This window comes from Microcebus murinus, chromosome 8 (genome assembly GCF_040939455.1).
Source record: "Microcebus murinus isolate Inina chromosome 8, M.murinus_Inina_mat1.0, whole genome shotgun sequence".
In the NCBI taxonomy this organism is placed as follows: Eukaryota; Metazoa; Chordata; class Mammalia; order Primates; family Cheirogaleidae; genus Microcebus; species Microcebus murinus.
Window position 1 is genome coordinate 50127919 of NC_134111.1, and position 16318 is coordinate 50144236.

The 16318-nt window shown below is 35.3% G+C and overlaps 1 protein-coding gene across 8 annotated transcripts in view; it reads left to right on the top strand.

Annotated features, from left to right (window-relative positions):
• Positions 1-1938: 1938 nt before the first annotated feature.
• Positions 1939-16318, top strand: part of DYNC1I2 (dynein cytoplasmic 1 intermediate chain 2) — a 62116-nt gene continuing 47736 nt past the window's right edge. For 2 of the 8 annotated variants that reach the window (XM_012781928.3, XM_012781933.3), the window contains exons 1-3: positions 1940-2121; positions 4752-4868; positions 7421-7538. In XM_012781928.3, coding sequence (XP_012637382.1) covers positions 4761-4868; positions 7421-7538 — 226 coding nt within the window. In that variant the 5' untranslated portion in view covers positions 1940-2121; positions 4752-4760. Of the gene's footprint in view, positions 2122-2194; positions 2365-4751; positions 4869-7420; positions 7539-16318 lie in introns of those variants that run through there. The other 6 variants (XM_012781927.3, XM_012781932.3, XM_076005654.1 and 3 more) reach the window with 5 other exon arrangements.

The window sequence follows — 16318 nt, forward strand, 5'->3', positions numbered from 1 at the left end:
TGGGGGACCCAGAGAAAATAATCAGTACGTCAGCCTTTCTCCAGACCATTTTGAAAGGCCAACTATCCAAAATGCAAACCTTATCATATCATGCTCCCACTTAAAATCTGTCAGTGGATTCAGGTCATCTGTGGGAATAAATCTAAACTGGTATGTGTGACCTTGCCCTGGCTTCACTCCCCAGTTCTTATCTTAGCCTGTGGTCATTCTGGAGTATTTCCAGATTCTCCAGTATCCCATGCTCTCACATCTCTGCTCTTTGGCTATATTCTTTCTTCTTCACAAGGCATATTTCTGAATCTTCTTTGCTTGGTTAACTTCTACTCAATCTTTCAGAATCAAAGATTTAGCTCTGGAATCACCTCCTCCTGAAAGTTTCCTGAAAAGTTTTTCCAGGTGTTTCTATCATTTCCTTACTTAATCCCATCATAATACAGATGCTCCTCAACTTACATCCTGATAAACTCATCAAAAGTCAAAAATATCATATGTGAAAAATGAATTTAATACTCTAATAAACCCATCGAAAAGTCTTAAGTCAAACCATTATAAGTCAGGGAACATCTATACTTAGTGGAGTTGAGTGCCCTTTCTCCCTTGAGAGGAAAGATGTGCATTTCAGCTCTTATATATAACACCCAGCACCATTTCTGGCAGGTGTGATTTCAGGCAATCAATAATAATTTTTTCAAATGAATAAATGAAAACTAAATATTAGGAAATCAAATAAAGTCATAAAGTTCTTTGGAATTTTAGGTTATGGGGAAAAGTCTTGGAATTTGAAGGATTATCTTTCTTAAATTCATTTCCAAGATATTTATCTTGTATGCTGTATTGGCAGAGAAAGATAAGAAAAAGATCACAAGCCTAAGGACTCAGAATTTGAATCCTAAGGGTTAATCCTAAATTTGGGTAATGTCTAGGATACTAGAAAAGTTAGTTTTCTAGAACATAGGAAAGACATTGTTTTGGTGCTAGCTTTGGATTTTGCTAAATAATGCTTTAAATTATTTAAATAAACTTTAAAAATGTGTATTAACCCATACATTTCTGGTAAATTCATATTCCAGTAACTTCTGCTTTCATTGTATATTACAAATCTAAACCTGTGGAAACAGTCTTGCTTGGCTTCAGATTACAATAGCATAAAATGCTTTTATTTTTTTCTTGAGATAGAGTCTCACTGCGTTGCTCTGAGTAGAGTGTTGTCGCATCAGCCTAGCTCACAGCAATCTCAAACTCGTGGGCTCAAGTGATCCTCCTCCCTCGGCCTCCCGAGTAGCCGGGACTACAAGCGCTTGCCACCACGACCAGCTAATTTTTCTATTTTTAGTAGAAGACGAGGTCTGATTCTTGCTCAGGTTGGTCTCGAACTGCTGATCTCAGTGATCCTCCTGCCGTAGCCTCCCAAAGTGTTAGGATTACAGGTGTGAGCCACTGTGCCCAGCCTAAAATACATACTTTCCAAAAACTGAGAGAAAACCAAAATACTACCACAATGCAACAAAATACTAGAGAATTATTTGCTGTGCTGATTAACATATTTTTATTTACATTTTGCCTAAGATGCCACATGAAACCTCTATAATGCATTTTTTTCTAAAACTGATATATTTATATATATATATAAAATGTATCTTTCCTGAAACATGTACTTCACCAAATGTGCATAGTAGTTCACAGGTTCACCACCGCAAAATAGCCCTTCTTAAAATTCTGCCAATGTTGGGTTAGGGATCTTACGATATAACACATAAAACATTGTGAGCACTGACCAATCGGCAAGCAAAAATTAAAGAGAAGTTTCATATCGCAATCTTGAAAGAAGGCCTTGAAGTGGGAAGCGGAAAGGCCAGGACACACTACATATCCCAGCATACCGTGCGACTACCAGTGACCACAATTCCCAGAAGGCACTGCTCGCCGCACGCAAGTTTCCCTCGTTGCTGGGGCTTGTAGTTCTCGTGCGTGTCAGCTGGGAAGGCGAGGTGGGTAATTGCATATCCAGCCGGAGGATATTATAAGGTGTAGTTTTCCAGTTTCTGGCAGAGCAGAAAAACTTTTAGGCTCCTAGGCTGGCTGGGTTCTTCGTCTAACCTGCTGGCTTCTGCTTGACAACGGGTAAGTCACAGAGGGGCTACAGTACCCTTTAGCCGGGCCCCACCCCTTTTTTCTGGGAGAGACTTCGTTCTGGTGAGTCACTTGTCCCTTAGCTCTCGCCGTAGCAGCCACCGCCCATCCCTCTTTGTGTGCTTCGGGAAACCGCGGAGCTAGTGGTGGCGACAGTTGGCGTTGGGGGCTTAGGAGAGGGACGTTATCGAGAAATTGCAGGCGGGAGAACTTCCCCATCCCGCCACCTGAAAGGTAGGTTGAGTGTTTTCCTTCAAGGCCCTCCTCCCTGCTGTGTCCCACCTTGGGACTCGAAGGGCAGCTCGGCAGTTCCTGCTGACAGCGCCGCCCGGCCGGGCTTTGGGGAGGAGAGGCATGGGGAACCAGGTGTGGTGACTCAGTGCGGCCTGGGGAGAGGAGTCCGCTCCCTTCCCTTCTTGACTCTCCAGAGGCGGCCTGCGGGGCCTTGAGACTTGTTTGGCGCCCACTGGCCTCTTTCCCCGGCGCCCTGGCCTGGACCGCGCCCTCTTGGCTGTGACCTCAGGGGAGAAAGTGATTCCTTTTCGCTTTGCTTCATTTAAAAATAAAAGTCATTACTTAACTTGCATTGATAGCATTTCCCCTCGCCTTGTGTATGTTAGAAAGTCCCCAAAGAAGGAGATTGTTGCACAAAACTCTGGAGACTTTCCTGGAGTTTTAAGAAACTGAACGTGTCAGTCATGGAGCCTCTGGTCTCTTTGAGGATGAGAGGGTTGGTCAGCTCTCTAGTTCAGCTGGTCAAACTTTGTTCTTAGGTTTTGACTTAAAATGTACTTACTTTAATATCAGTTATTGTTGGTATCTATTTTACAGTTGACGCTGAACAAAAAATAATGTGTCTAGCTTAGCCTACAGTATGGAAGTTCTCTTCAACAGCTATTATTAGTATGGAGCTGTTTAGAGGTGTAGAAAGGGCGGATTAAGAAACACGTTCTCTTGTTTTCTTTTTTAGTTTGTTCAAATTAATCTTGGTAGATGTGTGTGCATATATATATATATATATACATATATATATATATATGTCAGCCACGTCAACTTTTTACTGTTTTTGTATACTTGAAATTATCAACTAGCATGCCAGTCTTTATGGAGTACTACAGCTGAAATTTCCTTTATGTGTTTATTAGTAGATGGAGTTTTCCTCTTGACTAACTTACCTTTATTATGATTTAATAATTGTGTTTTTTAAGAGATTCCTTCTAAATACAGTTTTCCAGAGGTTATTCTCCTAGTTTTCTTAATCAAAAGCATTTAATACTTCAATTGTACAGAGACATTGAGAAAGATTGATCATTATAATAATCATTCAAAGAAGGTAACAAGTTCCTGGTGCCTACTTTATGCTCAGCTGCTAGGCTACTTTTTCAATTAAAAAAAATCCTAATCCATTACTTCTTTCTAAAACTGAGGATGAAGTAGTGTTTATGTAATTGGTTTTTGAAGCTCTGTAATTCTGTCTACCTTATCCATTATTCATTTAGCCAGTATCAATTTAATGTTAAGGTCACTGTGCCAGATGCTGTGAAGGCAACAAAAATTACGAAAACACAAGTCTCTGATTTCAAGTAGATTACAGTCTAATAGGGAACGTTTCGGGTGTGTTCACAAATGTGCTAAAAGTACCATAAGAGGTGCAGGTAAGGTGTTATCGTGGAGAAATAAGTCATTCAGTTTGATAATTAATAATGGTGACTGTTATGTTTTGCTTGTCTTTAATATTACTACTTCCATGGCACTTTTTAGAATCTACAGGAAAAAGAAAAAAGTAGAATTTACAGGAATTTTCTGTTTGACCTCATTGCTTTTTATCAAGTTTCTAAGAATGAATGCAAAACTCTGGTAATAGTTTTGATCCCTGTCATATAGCATAAGAGCTTAATGCCAACCTATGTCTTCTGTTTTAAGAGCTAGTTTTGGCCATGCGCAGTGGCTCACGCCTGTAATCCTAGCACTCTGGGAGGTCGAGGTGGGTGGATTACTCGAGGTCAGGAGTTCGAAACCAGCCTAAGCAAGAGCAAGACCCCGTCTCTACTATAAATAGAAAGAAATTAATTGGCCAACTAATATATATAGAAAAAAAAAATTAGCCGGGCACGGTGGCACATGCCTGTAGTCCCAGCTACTCGGGAGGCTGAGGCAGGAGGATTGTTTGAGCCCAGGAGTTTGAGGTTGCTGTGAGCTAGGCTGACACCACGGCACTCACTCTAGCCTGGGCAACAAAGCGAGACTGCCTCAAAAAAATAAAAAAAATAAAAAAATAGCTAGTTTTGACCTTTATCTCCAGTGCCCTAATATATTGTCATGAAAAAACATTGAGACAGTGTGTTCAATTTGGGCATGTGAACATTAAAGCACTTAGTGTGTGCTAGTTGTTGTTATGCTTAGCTTATGCTTAATTTCTTATATGCATTTGTTTATAATTTTTTCAGCTTAGTAATATATATATGCTTCCATTATTTTAAAAGTAGGGTTTATATGGTCTTTAGATAGCATTGAACTACATGGCCTCATGGGACAGTTCTCTTCTTGAAGCACTAATTTTTTAAAAATGTTCTGCTTTTACCAATCTAATGATTATTTTAAATGATTTTCTGCTTCTTAAGGTCACAAACATGTCGGACAAAAGTGAATTAAAGGCTGAGTTGGAACGGAAGAAGCAGCGATTGGCCCAAATCAGAGAGGAAAAGAAGAGAAAAGAAGAAGAAAGGAAAAAAAAAGAAGTATGCTTGATTTTTTTGTTTGTTTGTTTTTTTTTGTTAAACAAACTTAATGTAAAACAATTGGGCTTTATTCCAAGTACTTATACTTTTACATAATAATTTCAGGATAGTAAAAATCTAGCTGTTGTGGCTGGGTGCGGTGGCTCATGTCTGTAATCCTAGCACTCTGGGAGGTTGAGGCAAGAGTATCACTTGAGCTGAGGAGTTTGAGGTTCCAGTGAGCTATGATGACACTGCTATACTCTACCTGGGGTGATAGAGTGAGACTCTCAAAAAAAAAAAAAAATTCTAGCAATGTGACCACAAATATAGCACCATAAGTAAATCTTACTTTAAAGAAGCCAGATAACTGAAAATGACAAAACTGGTAAATTAAAATATGATTGTTTTTTACTGAGTAAAAAATATTTCATATAGATTGACGTATTTCTAAGATTTGATTTATAAAAGTTCAATTTACATAGTCTTCTAGGAATGTATTTATTAAATAAAGTAAGGGGCATCTGTATTGTCATAGCTCATTAAGATATGGCAGACAAATCATAATTTAGTTTGGGTTCTGAACTTATCTGAATATTTTACTACTCTAAACTGCTAATAATTTGTCAGAATGGATAGTATTAATGATAAACAGAAATATATATAATAGATGACTTAATTGATTAGGGGATTTGTTCTTATTTCTTTTATCATCAAGTAGTCATTGAAATATTTTTGCTGAGTTGTAGGTTTGATAGTACCATAAAAGTGAACCAGGCCCTCTGTATTCAGACTTCGGGCATCATGTATTTCATCGTATACAGCAAATATATGTTGACCCTGAGCTGGAGATATTTTACTTGTTCCCACATTAAAACTCTTTATCCTTATGGAAATTCTTTAGACCAGGGGTCCTCAAACTTTTTAAACAGGGGGCCAATTCACTGTCCCTCAGACCGTTGGAGGGCTGGACTATAGTTTAAAAAAATCTATGAACAAATTCTTATGCACACTGCACATATCTTATTTTGAAGTAAAAAAACCAACAGGCAAAAACACCCGCATGTGGCCTGCGGGCCATAGTTTGAGGACGCCTGCTTTAGACAGATATGTTTATTTTTATCACTGTTATGATTTAAATAGCCAGTGTAAGCTAGCTTGTCCTGAGTACGTCTTTAGTACCGAGTTTTTATGTGATAGTCTAAATAATAGCCAAGACTGCCAAAAATCTCTAAAACTAAGAAAAATCAATAGTAGAAAAATTGAAGGTACAATTTAATTCCAGGATTGCTATGATGCTATAAAGGTCTATAATTGAATAATTTGCTAGTTTTTTCTGAACTTTTTAATGATACACTGTAATAAGAGAGTTAAAACTTTACATTAGCTATTTGATTAAAAGCTCACTGGTAGAAGCATAAGTCAGACTGTCAGAGCCATTCCAAAATAGTGTCTATAGACTTAAATGCTTCAATGTTAAGAGCAAATTTGATTTTTGTTTTCAAAGGATGGCCATAAGTAGCCTCTAAGAGATTACATGATTGATATCTAATTAAAAGTTTATAAAACGTTACAAGAGATAATTCAATGGTATTAAACAGAGAGTCTACCAATATATTGTTTTAGACAGTGAATCATCAACTTAATAATATATAGCCTGTTTGCTATTTAGATGAAATTTTCTGATGACTTTAAGTCAAAATGGTATTATGGCTAACAAAATTCATTCCAGACAATGTATGAGTAATAGTTGTCTAGTTGGCACAGGCATTTGAGGTATACATTTTCCCCTTGAAAGCCTAAATTTTACTTGAGATGTTCCAGGTGAGAGTATTGGGGTTTATCTCATTTAACTAGAAGATTTTGATAAAACTAAAGTAAATGGCTAAAGTAAAAGCTGGCAAAAATTTTCATAACAAAAATGTCATGTGCTATGCAAAGGTGAGTTTTAATTTTACCAAACCCAACCATATGTTTTTATTATCATAAAAAAGACCTGTAGTTTAAAAAATAAAAATCTTTATCCAGATGAAGTTTTGATGAACTCTCTACATCAAGTGGCATAAGTAAAATAAAAGACTTTGTATAAGGAAGTTTGTGGTATTCATACTTTTTTAACAAATCAAATTGTCCATTTACCTAAAATGTGTTGCCTCTTAAATAATTCCCTCTTAACTTTTTTTATAGTGTTGTGATACTTATATTTAAGCTTTTGTGCCACTGGGATGGAGGTTTCCCCAATTCCTGACCATGGACAGCAATTTCATACTGTAGATAACTTGAAGTTGATTGTACTTTTTGAATTTATCTGTTAGAAAAATTTTTGTGGAAACTCCTTGTTTACATATAAAGGTGGCTCAATTTAGTACATATCATTTGTACATTATTTACTAGAACTCTGTTGAGAATGATTTTCACTTAGTGACTATAAAAAGGAACTTAATCTGTACTCAAAACTAAGTTCATGCCCTAAAAGTATACAGTGTTAGCACATTATTTAAGATAATTTTTTTTTGAAAACAGAAATGTTTCATACTATATGTAAACTTAAGTTTTTAACTTAAAAATTTTAGACTGATCAGAAGAAGGAAGCTGTGGCTCCTGTGCAAGAAGAGTCAGATCTTGAAAAAAAAAGAAGAGAAGCTGAAGCATTGCTGCAAAGCATGGGGCTAACTCCAGAATCCCCCATTGGTAAGGATTAGAATATATACATTTATGAGAGATAGGTGTAGATTCTGTTCAGCTCAGACATAGCTAAGATGAGTGAGTTGACCTAATATATTTTACATATTTTCCTTATGTCTCTTAAAATCATTAATTGCCTTTTTTCAGATGTGCTAATACATGGTTATTTTATTCAAAAGAACTGTAAGATTAATTATATTTTTTAACATATACTGAGCTACCAATTGAGTTTTCTTATTAAATCAGTCATTTATTTCAACAAACATTTGTGGAAGAAGTTTTGTATGCCATACTGTGTTAAGCTCAAAGATTACTATGATTCCTGATCTTAACTCTGTATTCATTTCTGTAAATTAGAGAGGTATAATAAATCAAAATTGTATTATTGTATTCAAAGTATATTAGTGTTCAAAGGTACAGGAATGGAAGGAGATGCTTATAGCCTTCTGCTCTCAATGCTAATAATGAAGATAATTTTGGTAGCTTATTTTGACAGTAATTTGGCTTAATCTTGTTCTTTTTCTGGGTTGCTCATTTTAATAGCTGTGCTAGACCAAAAAGCTGAAATAGTAGAGGTATTGAGGATAATCTAGTTATATATCAGAAAGCATTAAATACTTAAAATAGTTCTGTGCTGAGTGTTGTTACAAAGTATTTTAGTTTGACATGGCCTTTGTCCTTTAGGGACCTAAAATTTTAGGGTTAGTTTGCGGGCTTATTTTATCTCATCTAGGAGACAAATAATGGCAGTAATAATTGCTGTATGCCTGTTGTGGGACTGCAACATAACTGTCCTTAGAGCTGATAATTTCTAAAAGGTTTCAGGTTGAAAAAGCTGGTTACTCTCATAGTCTGCTTCATTGTTATTTCTTTCAGCTCATTTTCCTTTTCCTTATTGGTAGAATTCAAAGACTGAAGTACTTTGTGTTTATTTAATAAGCTTATGTTGCATATTACAATTTTAAGAGCAAATGAATCAGAATACTTTTTTCTTGTTATCTTAGTAACCAAACCAAGTTGCTTGTTAGTTGTAGCTTGTTATTTAAGTGATCATTTTTTTCTGTACATTGGCTTTATTTTTTTCCTATAGGATTCTTTTCTGTCCTTTTTAGGACTTTAGTTTCATTTGTTCATATTTCTTAATGTATGGTTCACCTCTATCATTGATTCTTGAAAGACCATTCTTCAGTTGTGTGTGTATGTATGTGTGTGTATGTTTCTCCCCCATTCCCCATCTCTAACTCCATTCTTCTTCCCACTTGTGTATTAAGTACACACTCTTGCATTTGTAACATAAACATGTGCTTTCCTGCATGGGTTTTAAGTTTTTCAAGATTTCATATATCTACATGTATATATACATTTACATAAATGGCATCATGCTGTATGTCTTCTGTTCCATGTTGCTATATACATATCTAGTTATTTCTGACTGTGCATAATATTCTATCATGTACCATATCTTGTCCATTTCCCAAATGCTATTAGCTTAGATTGCTTTGTCTCTTTGTTTTACTATCATAAATAATACTGCAAAGAATATATTCTTTCTCCTTGAGGACCATGGAAAAGTTTCTCTGGGATGTATGCCCAAGAATACATTTGCTGTGTTATTGTGTATAGGGCTTACTTAAATTTATACCATTAAATTGCATACCATTCTCAAGGATGGCTACAAAAGTTTACCTTCCCACTAGTAGTGCATGAAAAAATAACAGCTTTACCATATCCACATCATCACTGGATATTATCCAACTTTCTAATTTTTGCTGACTTGATGGGTATAAAGTGGTATACCAAAATGTTTTAGTAAACATTTATCTGATGACAGGGAGATTGACCATCAGATAGCTATTAACCATTCAAGATCTCCCTTTTGTGAATTGCATGTTCATATCCTTTTGCCCATTTACTATTGGGGTTTTTTATCTTCTAATTTGTAGACATTCCTTGTATATTTTGTATATTGTAGGTAGGACTTTTGTCTGTTTTAGTCTTTTTAAAAATAGCCTCTTCTAGTTTGTTATCTATTAACTCTGTTTCTAGTATTCTTCACTGAACAGAATCCTTCATTTTGATATGGTCAAATCTACCAATTACAGGATGAATATACCTAATCCAAAAATCTGAAATTTAGAGTGATCCAAAATCTGAAACTTTTTGAGCGCCAACATGACAAAGAAATGCATCCCAAATTTCAGATATTCAGATTAGGGATGCTGAACTGTGAATTATAATCCAAATATGCCAAAATCCAAAAATATCCAAAACTCTTTCGTTCTCAAGCATTTCAGATAAAGGATACTCAACCTGTATAACCCTTTTATTGTGCTTTTTTGGTCTTTTAAAAAAAGAAATCCTTTCCTATTTCAGGATGTAAGTATATTTTCCTATGTTTTTTCCTAATAGCTTTATAGTTTACCCTTCATATTTAGATATTTGGGTTATATTTTTAAAATAGTATGAGGTAGGGATCCAACCTAATACTTCTGTGTATAGTTAGCTAATTTTCTCAGTCCATTTATTAAATAGTCTATCTTTTCCCCCATGGATATCTGATGCCAACTTTTATCATACAGTAAGTTCTCATATATTCATGGGCATTTCTGGGTTCTCTATTTTCGCTATAGATCTATTCATCCAGTTCTGCACAGTTAACCCAGTTTTAATTACTGTGGCTTTGTATTATATCCTAATTTCTCATATAGAAAGTCACCTCCCAACCTTGGTTCCTCTTTTTCCTAATAGTCCTAGCTTCATAAACATTTTTCTTCCCCTCAAGAAATTAGTTTATTGTTTCCCACCAAAATCTTGCTGTACCATACATTACATTTAGTTATGTTTTTAATTTTTAAAAATCTAGAACATCCTCCACACACATCCTACTTTTTGCCCCATAATACTTACTTGTTGAAGAGAGTGGGCCAATTGGTCTGTAGAATATCCACCTCCTGAGTTTGTCTGATGGTTTTCTCACATTTAGCTTTTGTTTTTCTATTCTTTATATCTCTTCTGAACTGGAAATTAGATCAAAAAGCTTCATTCCCTTCAGGCTGAACATCTTTGGCAAGGCTATGTCATAGGTGATGTTGTGTCTTTCATACTGCATCACACCAGTAGCACATATATATGGTTTCGAGCTATTAGTGATGCTAAGCTTAATTACTGGGTTATAATTGTGATATCCAGGTCTCTCCATTATATTTACCCCTTGTGACTAATAAGTGATATCTGAGAGTGATACTTTGGTATCATGCTATTCATGTCTCTTCTCTTCTCTTCTCTTCTCTTCTCTTCTCTTCTCTTCTCTTCTCTTCTCTTCTCTTCTCTTCTCTTCTCTTCTCTTCTCTTCTCTTCTCTTCTCTTTTCTTTTTTTTTGAGACATAGTCTCGCTCTGTCACCCAGGCTAGAGTGTAGTGGTGCCATCATGGCTCACTGCAGCTTCAAACTCTGGGTTCAAGTGATCCTCCTGCCTCAGCCTCCCAGGTAGCTGGGACTATAGACAAGCACCACCATGCCCAGCTACTTTTTCTATTTTTTTCTAGAGGTGGGGTCTCACTCTTGCTTAGGCTGGTCTTGAACTCCTGAGCTCAAGCAATCCTACTGCCTCAGCCTCCTATAGTGCTAGGCTTACAGGTATGAGCCACCACACCCACCAACTATTCATTTCTTTATTAACCTTTTACCTAATGATATTAAGACTCATGGATGATCCTTATCTAAGTCAGTTATTTAATTAGGAGTTGCAATGTTGTTTTTGTAATTCTACCATTCTTTCTATATGTATTGGCTGAGGTTCTTCTATAGAGGGAACTTTCCCTCAATAACTAGAGCTATTTGGTTACCCTAAATGTTAAAAGAGCAGGAGATGTATTTACACTTCTTTCACTTTAATTACTAATAGTCACCTCTAGGGTTAGCAGACGAGTTTTTGCATGTATTTTTAAAATAAATTAGCTAATATTTTATTTAGGAGTTTTGTGTATAGTCATAAGTGAAATTTGCCTATAATTTTCTTGTTCTGTTCAAATTCAGTGGTCATCATGGTTATAGTTTTAAAATAAATTAGGCATCTTTCTGCTTTGGTATTTTATAGAACAATTTGCAAAAGATAGGTGTTATCTGTTTCTTTAAAACTTGGTAGAATTCAACTGTAAAACTTCCTTGGATTATGACTTTTTTCTATAGGGGGTAGAGAGCAAGGTTACTCACAATTTCAAGTTTTTTTTAAATGGTTATAGTTTTTTCAAGTTTTCTTCTTATGTCAGGGTTTGTTTGTTTTTTTCCAAAACAGCAATAGACATTTATTCTCTCTCATAATCTCTGCCAGTCAGGATTTGGTAGTGGCTTAGCTCAGTGATTCTGGCTCAGGGTCTGTCATGGGATTGAAGTCAAGATGTCAGTTAGAGCTGTAGTCATCTGAAGTCTTGACTGGGGCTTGAGGATTTGCTTTCAGGGTGGCTTATTCACATGGCTGGCAAGTTGGTGCTGCTTGTTAGTGGGAGAGCTGAGTTCCTACTTACATGGGTCTCTCCACAGATCTGCTTAAGTATCCCTGCAGCATGGTAGGTGGGTTTTCCCAGAGTCAGTAATCAAGAGAAAAAGAGAGCCAGAAGAAAGCTATCCTTTTTATGACTTACCCTTGGAAGCCACGAAGCATCACTTCTACCACATTTTGTCCATTGAAAGAGAATCAAAGTCTAGCCCACACTTACAAAGAATTTGTGGGCATTCTTTAAAACCACCAAAATATTTGCAACAAACTCATAGGTTTCTTTGTATTTTGAGATGATCATATGCTTTTCTTCCTTTTTTAATTTATTAATATGATTTACACTGATTTTCTAATGTAGAGGTATGGTTATATTTTGGAATAAACTCAGCTTGGTTATGAGATCTATTTTTCTTACACGTTGATGCATTAGTTTAATATTTAGAGATTCTTCATCTGTACTCAAGAGAGGCAGGCCTATAATCTTTCTTCCTTTTCATTATATTTTTTCTGGCTTTATTATAATGGTTCTGTTAGCTTGATTAAGTGAGTTTTGTGGTTTTCCACCTTATGTTCTCTGGAAAGGTTGTATAATTTTGGAATTATTCATTTCTTAAACATTTATTAGAATTTTCCCTTGAAATCATTTGGGTTCTTATATCAGTTTTGGCATTTCATTTCTTATAGGACTTTATCCATGCCAACTTTATTGGCATATAGCTATTCATAATTCTTTCATCATTTTTTATTCTCATTATACCTAGAGTTATTTTCTTTTTCCGATTTCATACTTTGCTCATTTACATTTTATCTTTTTTTCTTGCCAGAGGTTTATCTTGTTTTATTAATTTTTTCAAACAACCAGCTTTTTGGTTTTTCTTAGTGAATTTTCTTACCAAATTTCTTTTTCCCAAGCCATTTTATTCATGTACTAAAGATTCTGACTCATCTGTGTGTATAAAAAATAGACCATGTTACTACAATCTTGATAGGAAACATACTCCAAAAATTAAAAATTGATATGGACCACATTTGATTCGGAATTTGGGAGTAAGCAGTATTCATGTTGCATGTTAAATTTCCAATTTTGTGCTGAAAGACAAATGGCCCTTAAGTATAGGCCTTTTGCATTTTTTTTGTCTATCTGTACTTCTCTAATCCTTATCATGATAAAACTCATTTCCTATACCTGATAGCAAGTATGTTATTCAGACATATAAAGAAACTGTAGAATTAGCTACAATTTAGAAAAATGTCGAACTCTCTCAGAACATCCCTCAAAAATTTGTGGCTTTGTCTTATGAGTAAATTAATGTTATTTGTGATATTTGTGAAATATGGTTTTTGGTGCCCCTTGTATGTAGGCTTTTAATGTATACAAATGGGAAAGAGGAAGAACCTTCCAGGCAGAAGAAAAGTTAGCAAAGACATGAAAGTTAAAAAAGTTAAGATGTGAGAAATAGCAAGTGATTTACTTTGGCTGACAAAGTGGAAGGAGATAGAGTATGGAAATGGAGGCTGAGGCTAGATTTTGAAGGAACTGTTGGGAGATCACTTAAAGGTTTTTCACCTAGGAAAAACTGCTGTGATCAGAGCTCTTTCTACTAGTCATAAGCTTTTTTCTTTTTTTTGGTTAAATGAGGGCTGGAATAGACATTTTGCATGACCATAATCTGATTATAAATGTGAGATAAATAAATCTAGATTTAGGTGATTTGGAATATCCCATAAATTTGACTATCCTTTAAGCCAGTTAGAACAATTTGACACATTGCTCTCTGAAACTCAAATCTCTAATATTTAGTTATTTAGTTCTAGTGCTTTAAAAAAAAAAAAACGTTTATCCATTCACTAATTCAACAAATGTTGTTGAGCGCCTTCTGTAAACCAGGCTTAGGAATGGGCTTCTGAACATTACAGAAGCCCTTTTGGAGCTTACATTCTTATTCTTTTGAAGCTTATGTTCTTGTAAGGGAGATAGAGTCTTACGGTTATATGATAGAGTGAGAGACTGGAAGGGGTAATACTAAATAGAGTGTTCAGGAAGATTTCTTTAAGAAGTGGACTTACAAAGTGAGGTCAGAAAGACCAGAAGTTAGGTTGAGAGGAGGAGCATTCTGGTAGAGGGAATAGTGAGCACAACATTCTTGAGTAGTAGACATTGGCTTAGTTAGGCTGGTATATTTGTACCTTAGTGAGCAGGAGGGAGAAGAGCAGATGTGGGCAGAGGCGAGATTATGTAGGGCTTTGTAAGTGATGGAGGGAGTTTTAATAGGAGGGTTTTAAGCAAGGTAGTCTCTTAGATGGGTCATTAACCAAGCTACTATAAAAACCTAAAGACTGGCTTGTTTGGTCATTAATAACCAGCCTTCAATTATTATAGTTTTATAGCTTCTCTTAGGTAACTGTGATTTTTGAGAGTTGGCTCTGAGAAAAGTTGATTAAGATAAGGATCTCTCTTGGTAAATCATTTCTAGCCAATAACAAACTGACTTTATCTTGATCTCAGAACTGGAAAGTATTTTTAGCTCAGGTTAATATTATAGTATTTGTACTATATTTTAATATTCATGTAGCATGTGCATGTTTAGACTTTAAACTTTAGAAGGACACATTCACAGAGATCATTCCCTTATTTTTCTTTATGCCTACTTAATTTTTGTCTGTGAGTATAGATATGAGAAAGAAAGGGAGACTGAAAGAAGAAAGAGACTGCTAAACCTCAAACTATTAGTTTAATGTTATTGTTAAATTAAACCATGGAGAGACAATTTAGTAAGTAGCTACTTTTTAAAATAGAAATGTATTTAGTGAATGCAATTAGCTACTGGAAGATTTTAAAGAGCATTTTATATGTGATTTAAACTTTGTTGTATATTTGGATTAATTACTAAAGAGAGAGTGAGGAAAGCATATTTAATCTATAATTTTATAGATAATTAAAATATTTTTACAGAATTCTGTGGTATAATTTGCAACAAAGGTTTTTTTTGGAGGGGTTGGAAATAATATCTTCCTCTTGATTAAATATCAGCTTATCTATTATAAACTATTTGACTTGAGAGTTATTAGCTGTCAGTAATTAGGAGTAGAGATTCAGTTGCTGAGACTAGAATAGTGTGGGGGAGTAGTAAACAAGTGCTTTGAAAAAGAAGCCAAATGTCATTGCTTTAACTTATGTTAGCTCATGATATTTATTTGAGATTTTAAGTAATATAAATGCATGTGAGATTGTTTATCAAAGCAGCATGAGCTGATTAACGTTGAATTTAGAGTCTTTTCGAATAGCTAGGGAAGTGAACAAGGGATCTACTGTTCCTTCTTAGAAAAGGTTAATACTATGTTTTGATTTTAGCATTTAAGTTTCCAAGTTAGATCTGTAGACATCTTTTCCTTTTTTTAAGGTTCTTATTTCTAAACCGTTTTCTATCCATTATCAGCAGATTAACCATTGTAATGGAACCTGTGAAGAGTTAACGGCTTTATGAATGAAGATCACATTTATTGTTAGAAAATTATATAAAATGCATTTCATAATCCTTAAAACATATGCCTAAAGTTCTAGTATTAAATCCAGTATTTATTTATAATTTGGCTTGAAAAATACAGGATGCATATGAGGTCATGTCTGTCAAACTTTTTTGACAGTGACTCACGGTAAAAAATTCATTTTATGTAATGACCCAGGATGGATACTTGTTTTTCTTTTCACCATAGAATTTATTCCTTAAGTATTTACTACATATTTTTGAATCGTAGAAGTATAAAAACATTGCTAGAATACTCGAGGATTTATTAAAAAACATCAAGAACTCCTGACTCAGCCTTCCTCATAGCTAGGACTATAGGCATGCACTACTACATCCAGAGCAAGTTTCAGTTTTTAAGTCAGGGTTTCTATTAATATAGCCTGAAATTTTAATAAGCAACTATCTGAGATCCATTTTGTCACCCTTCCCCGGAGGAGCTCAGGGACCCAATGGGAGGTTCTAATAGTAAGAGAAGCTCCCATAGTGAATTTAGTAGCCTCTGGTAAAAGTAAAGATATGGCTACTATTGTCCTCAAATGGGCAGGCCAGCTTGCAGCCGTGGGGTCCAACTTCTTTGATAAATAGGCCACCACTTGTAACTGTGGCCCCAAAAGCAATCTTAACACCCTCAGAGCTATTCCATGTCTCTCATGAGCATATAAAAAGAAGGTTCTCTGAGGGTGTGGTAGGCCCATGGCCAGGGCTTGGAGTAAAGCCTTTTTTAATGCCTGAACAGCCTGTTTTTGTTCAGGCCTCCATACTAG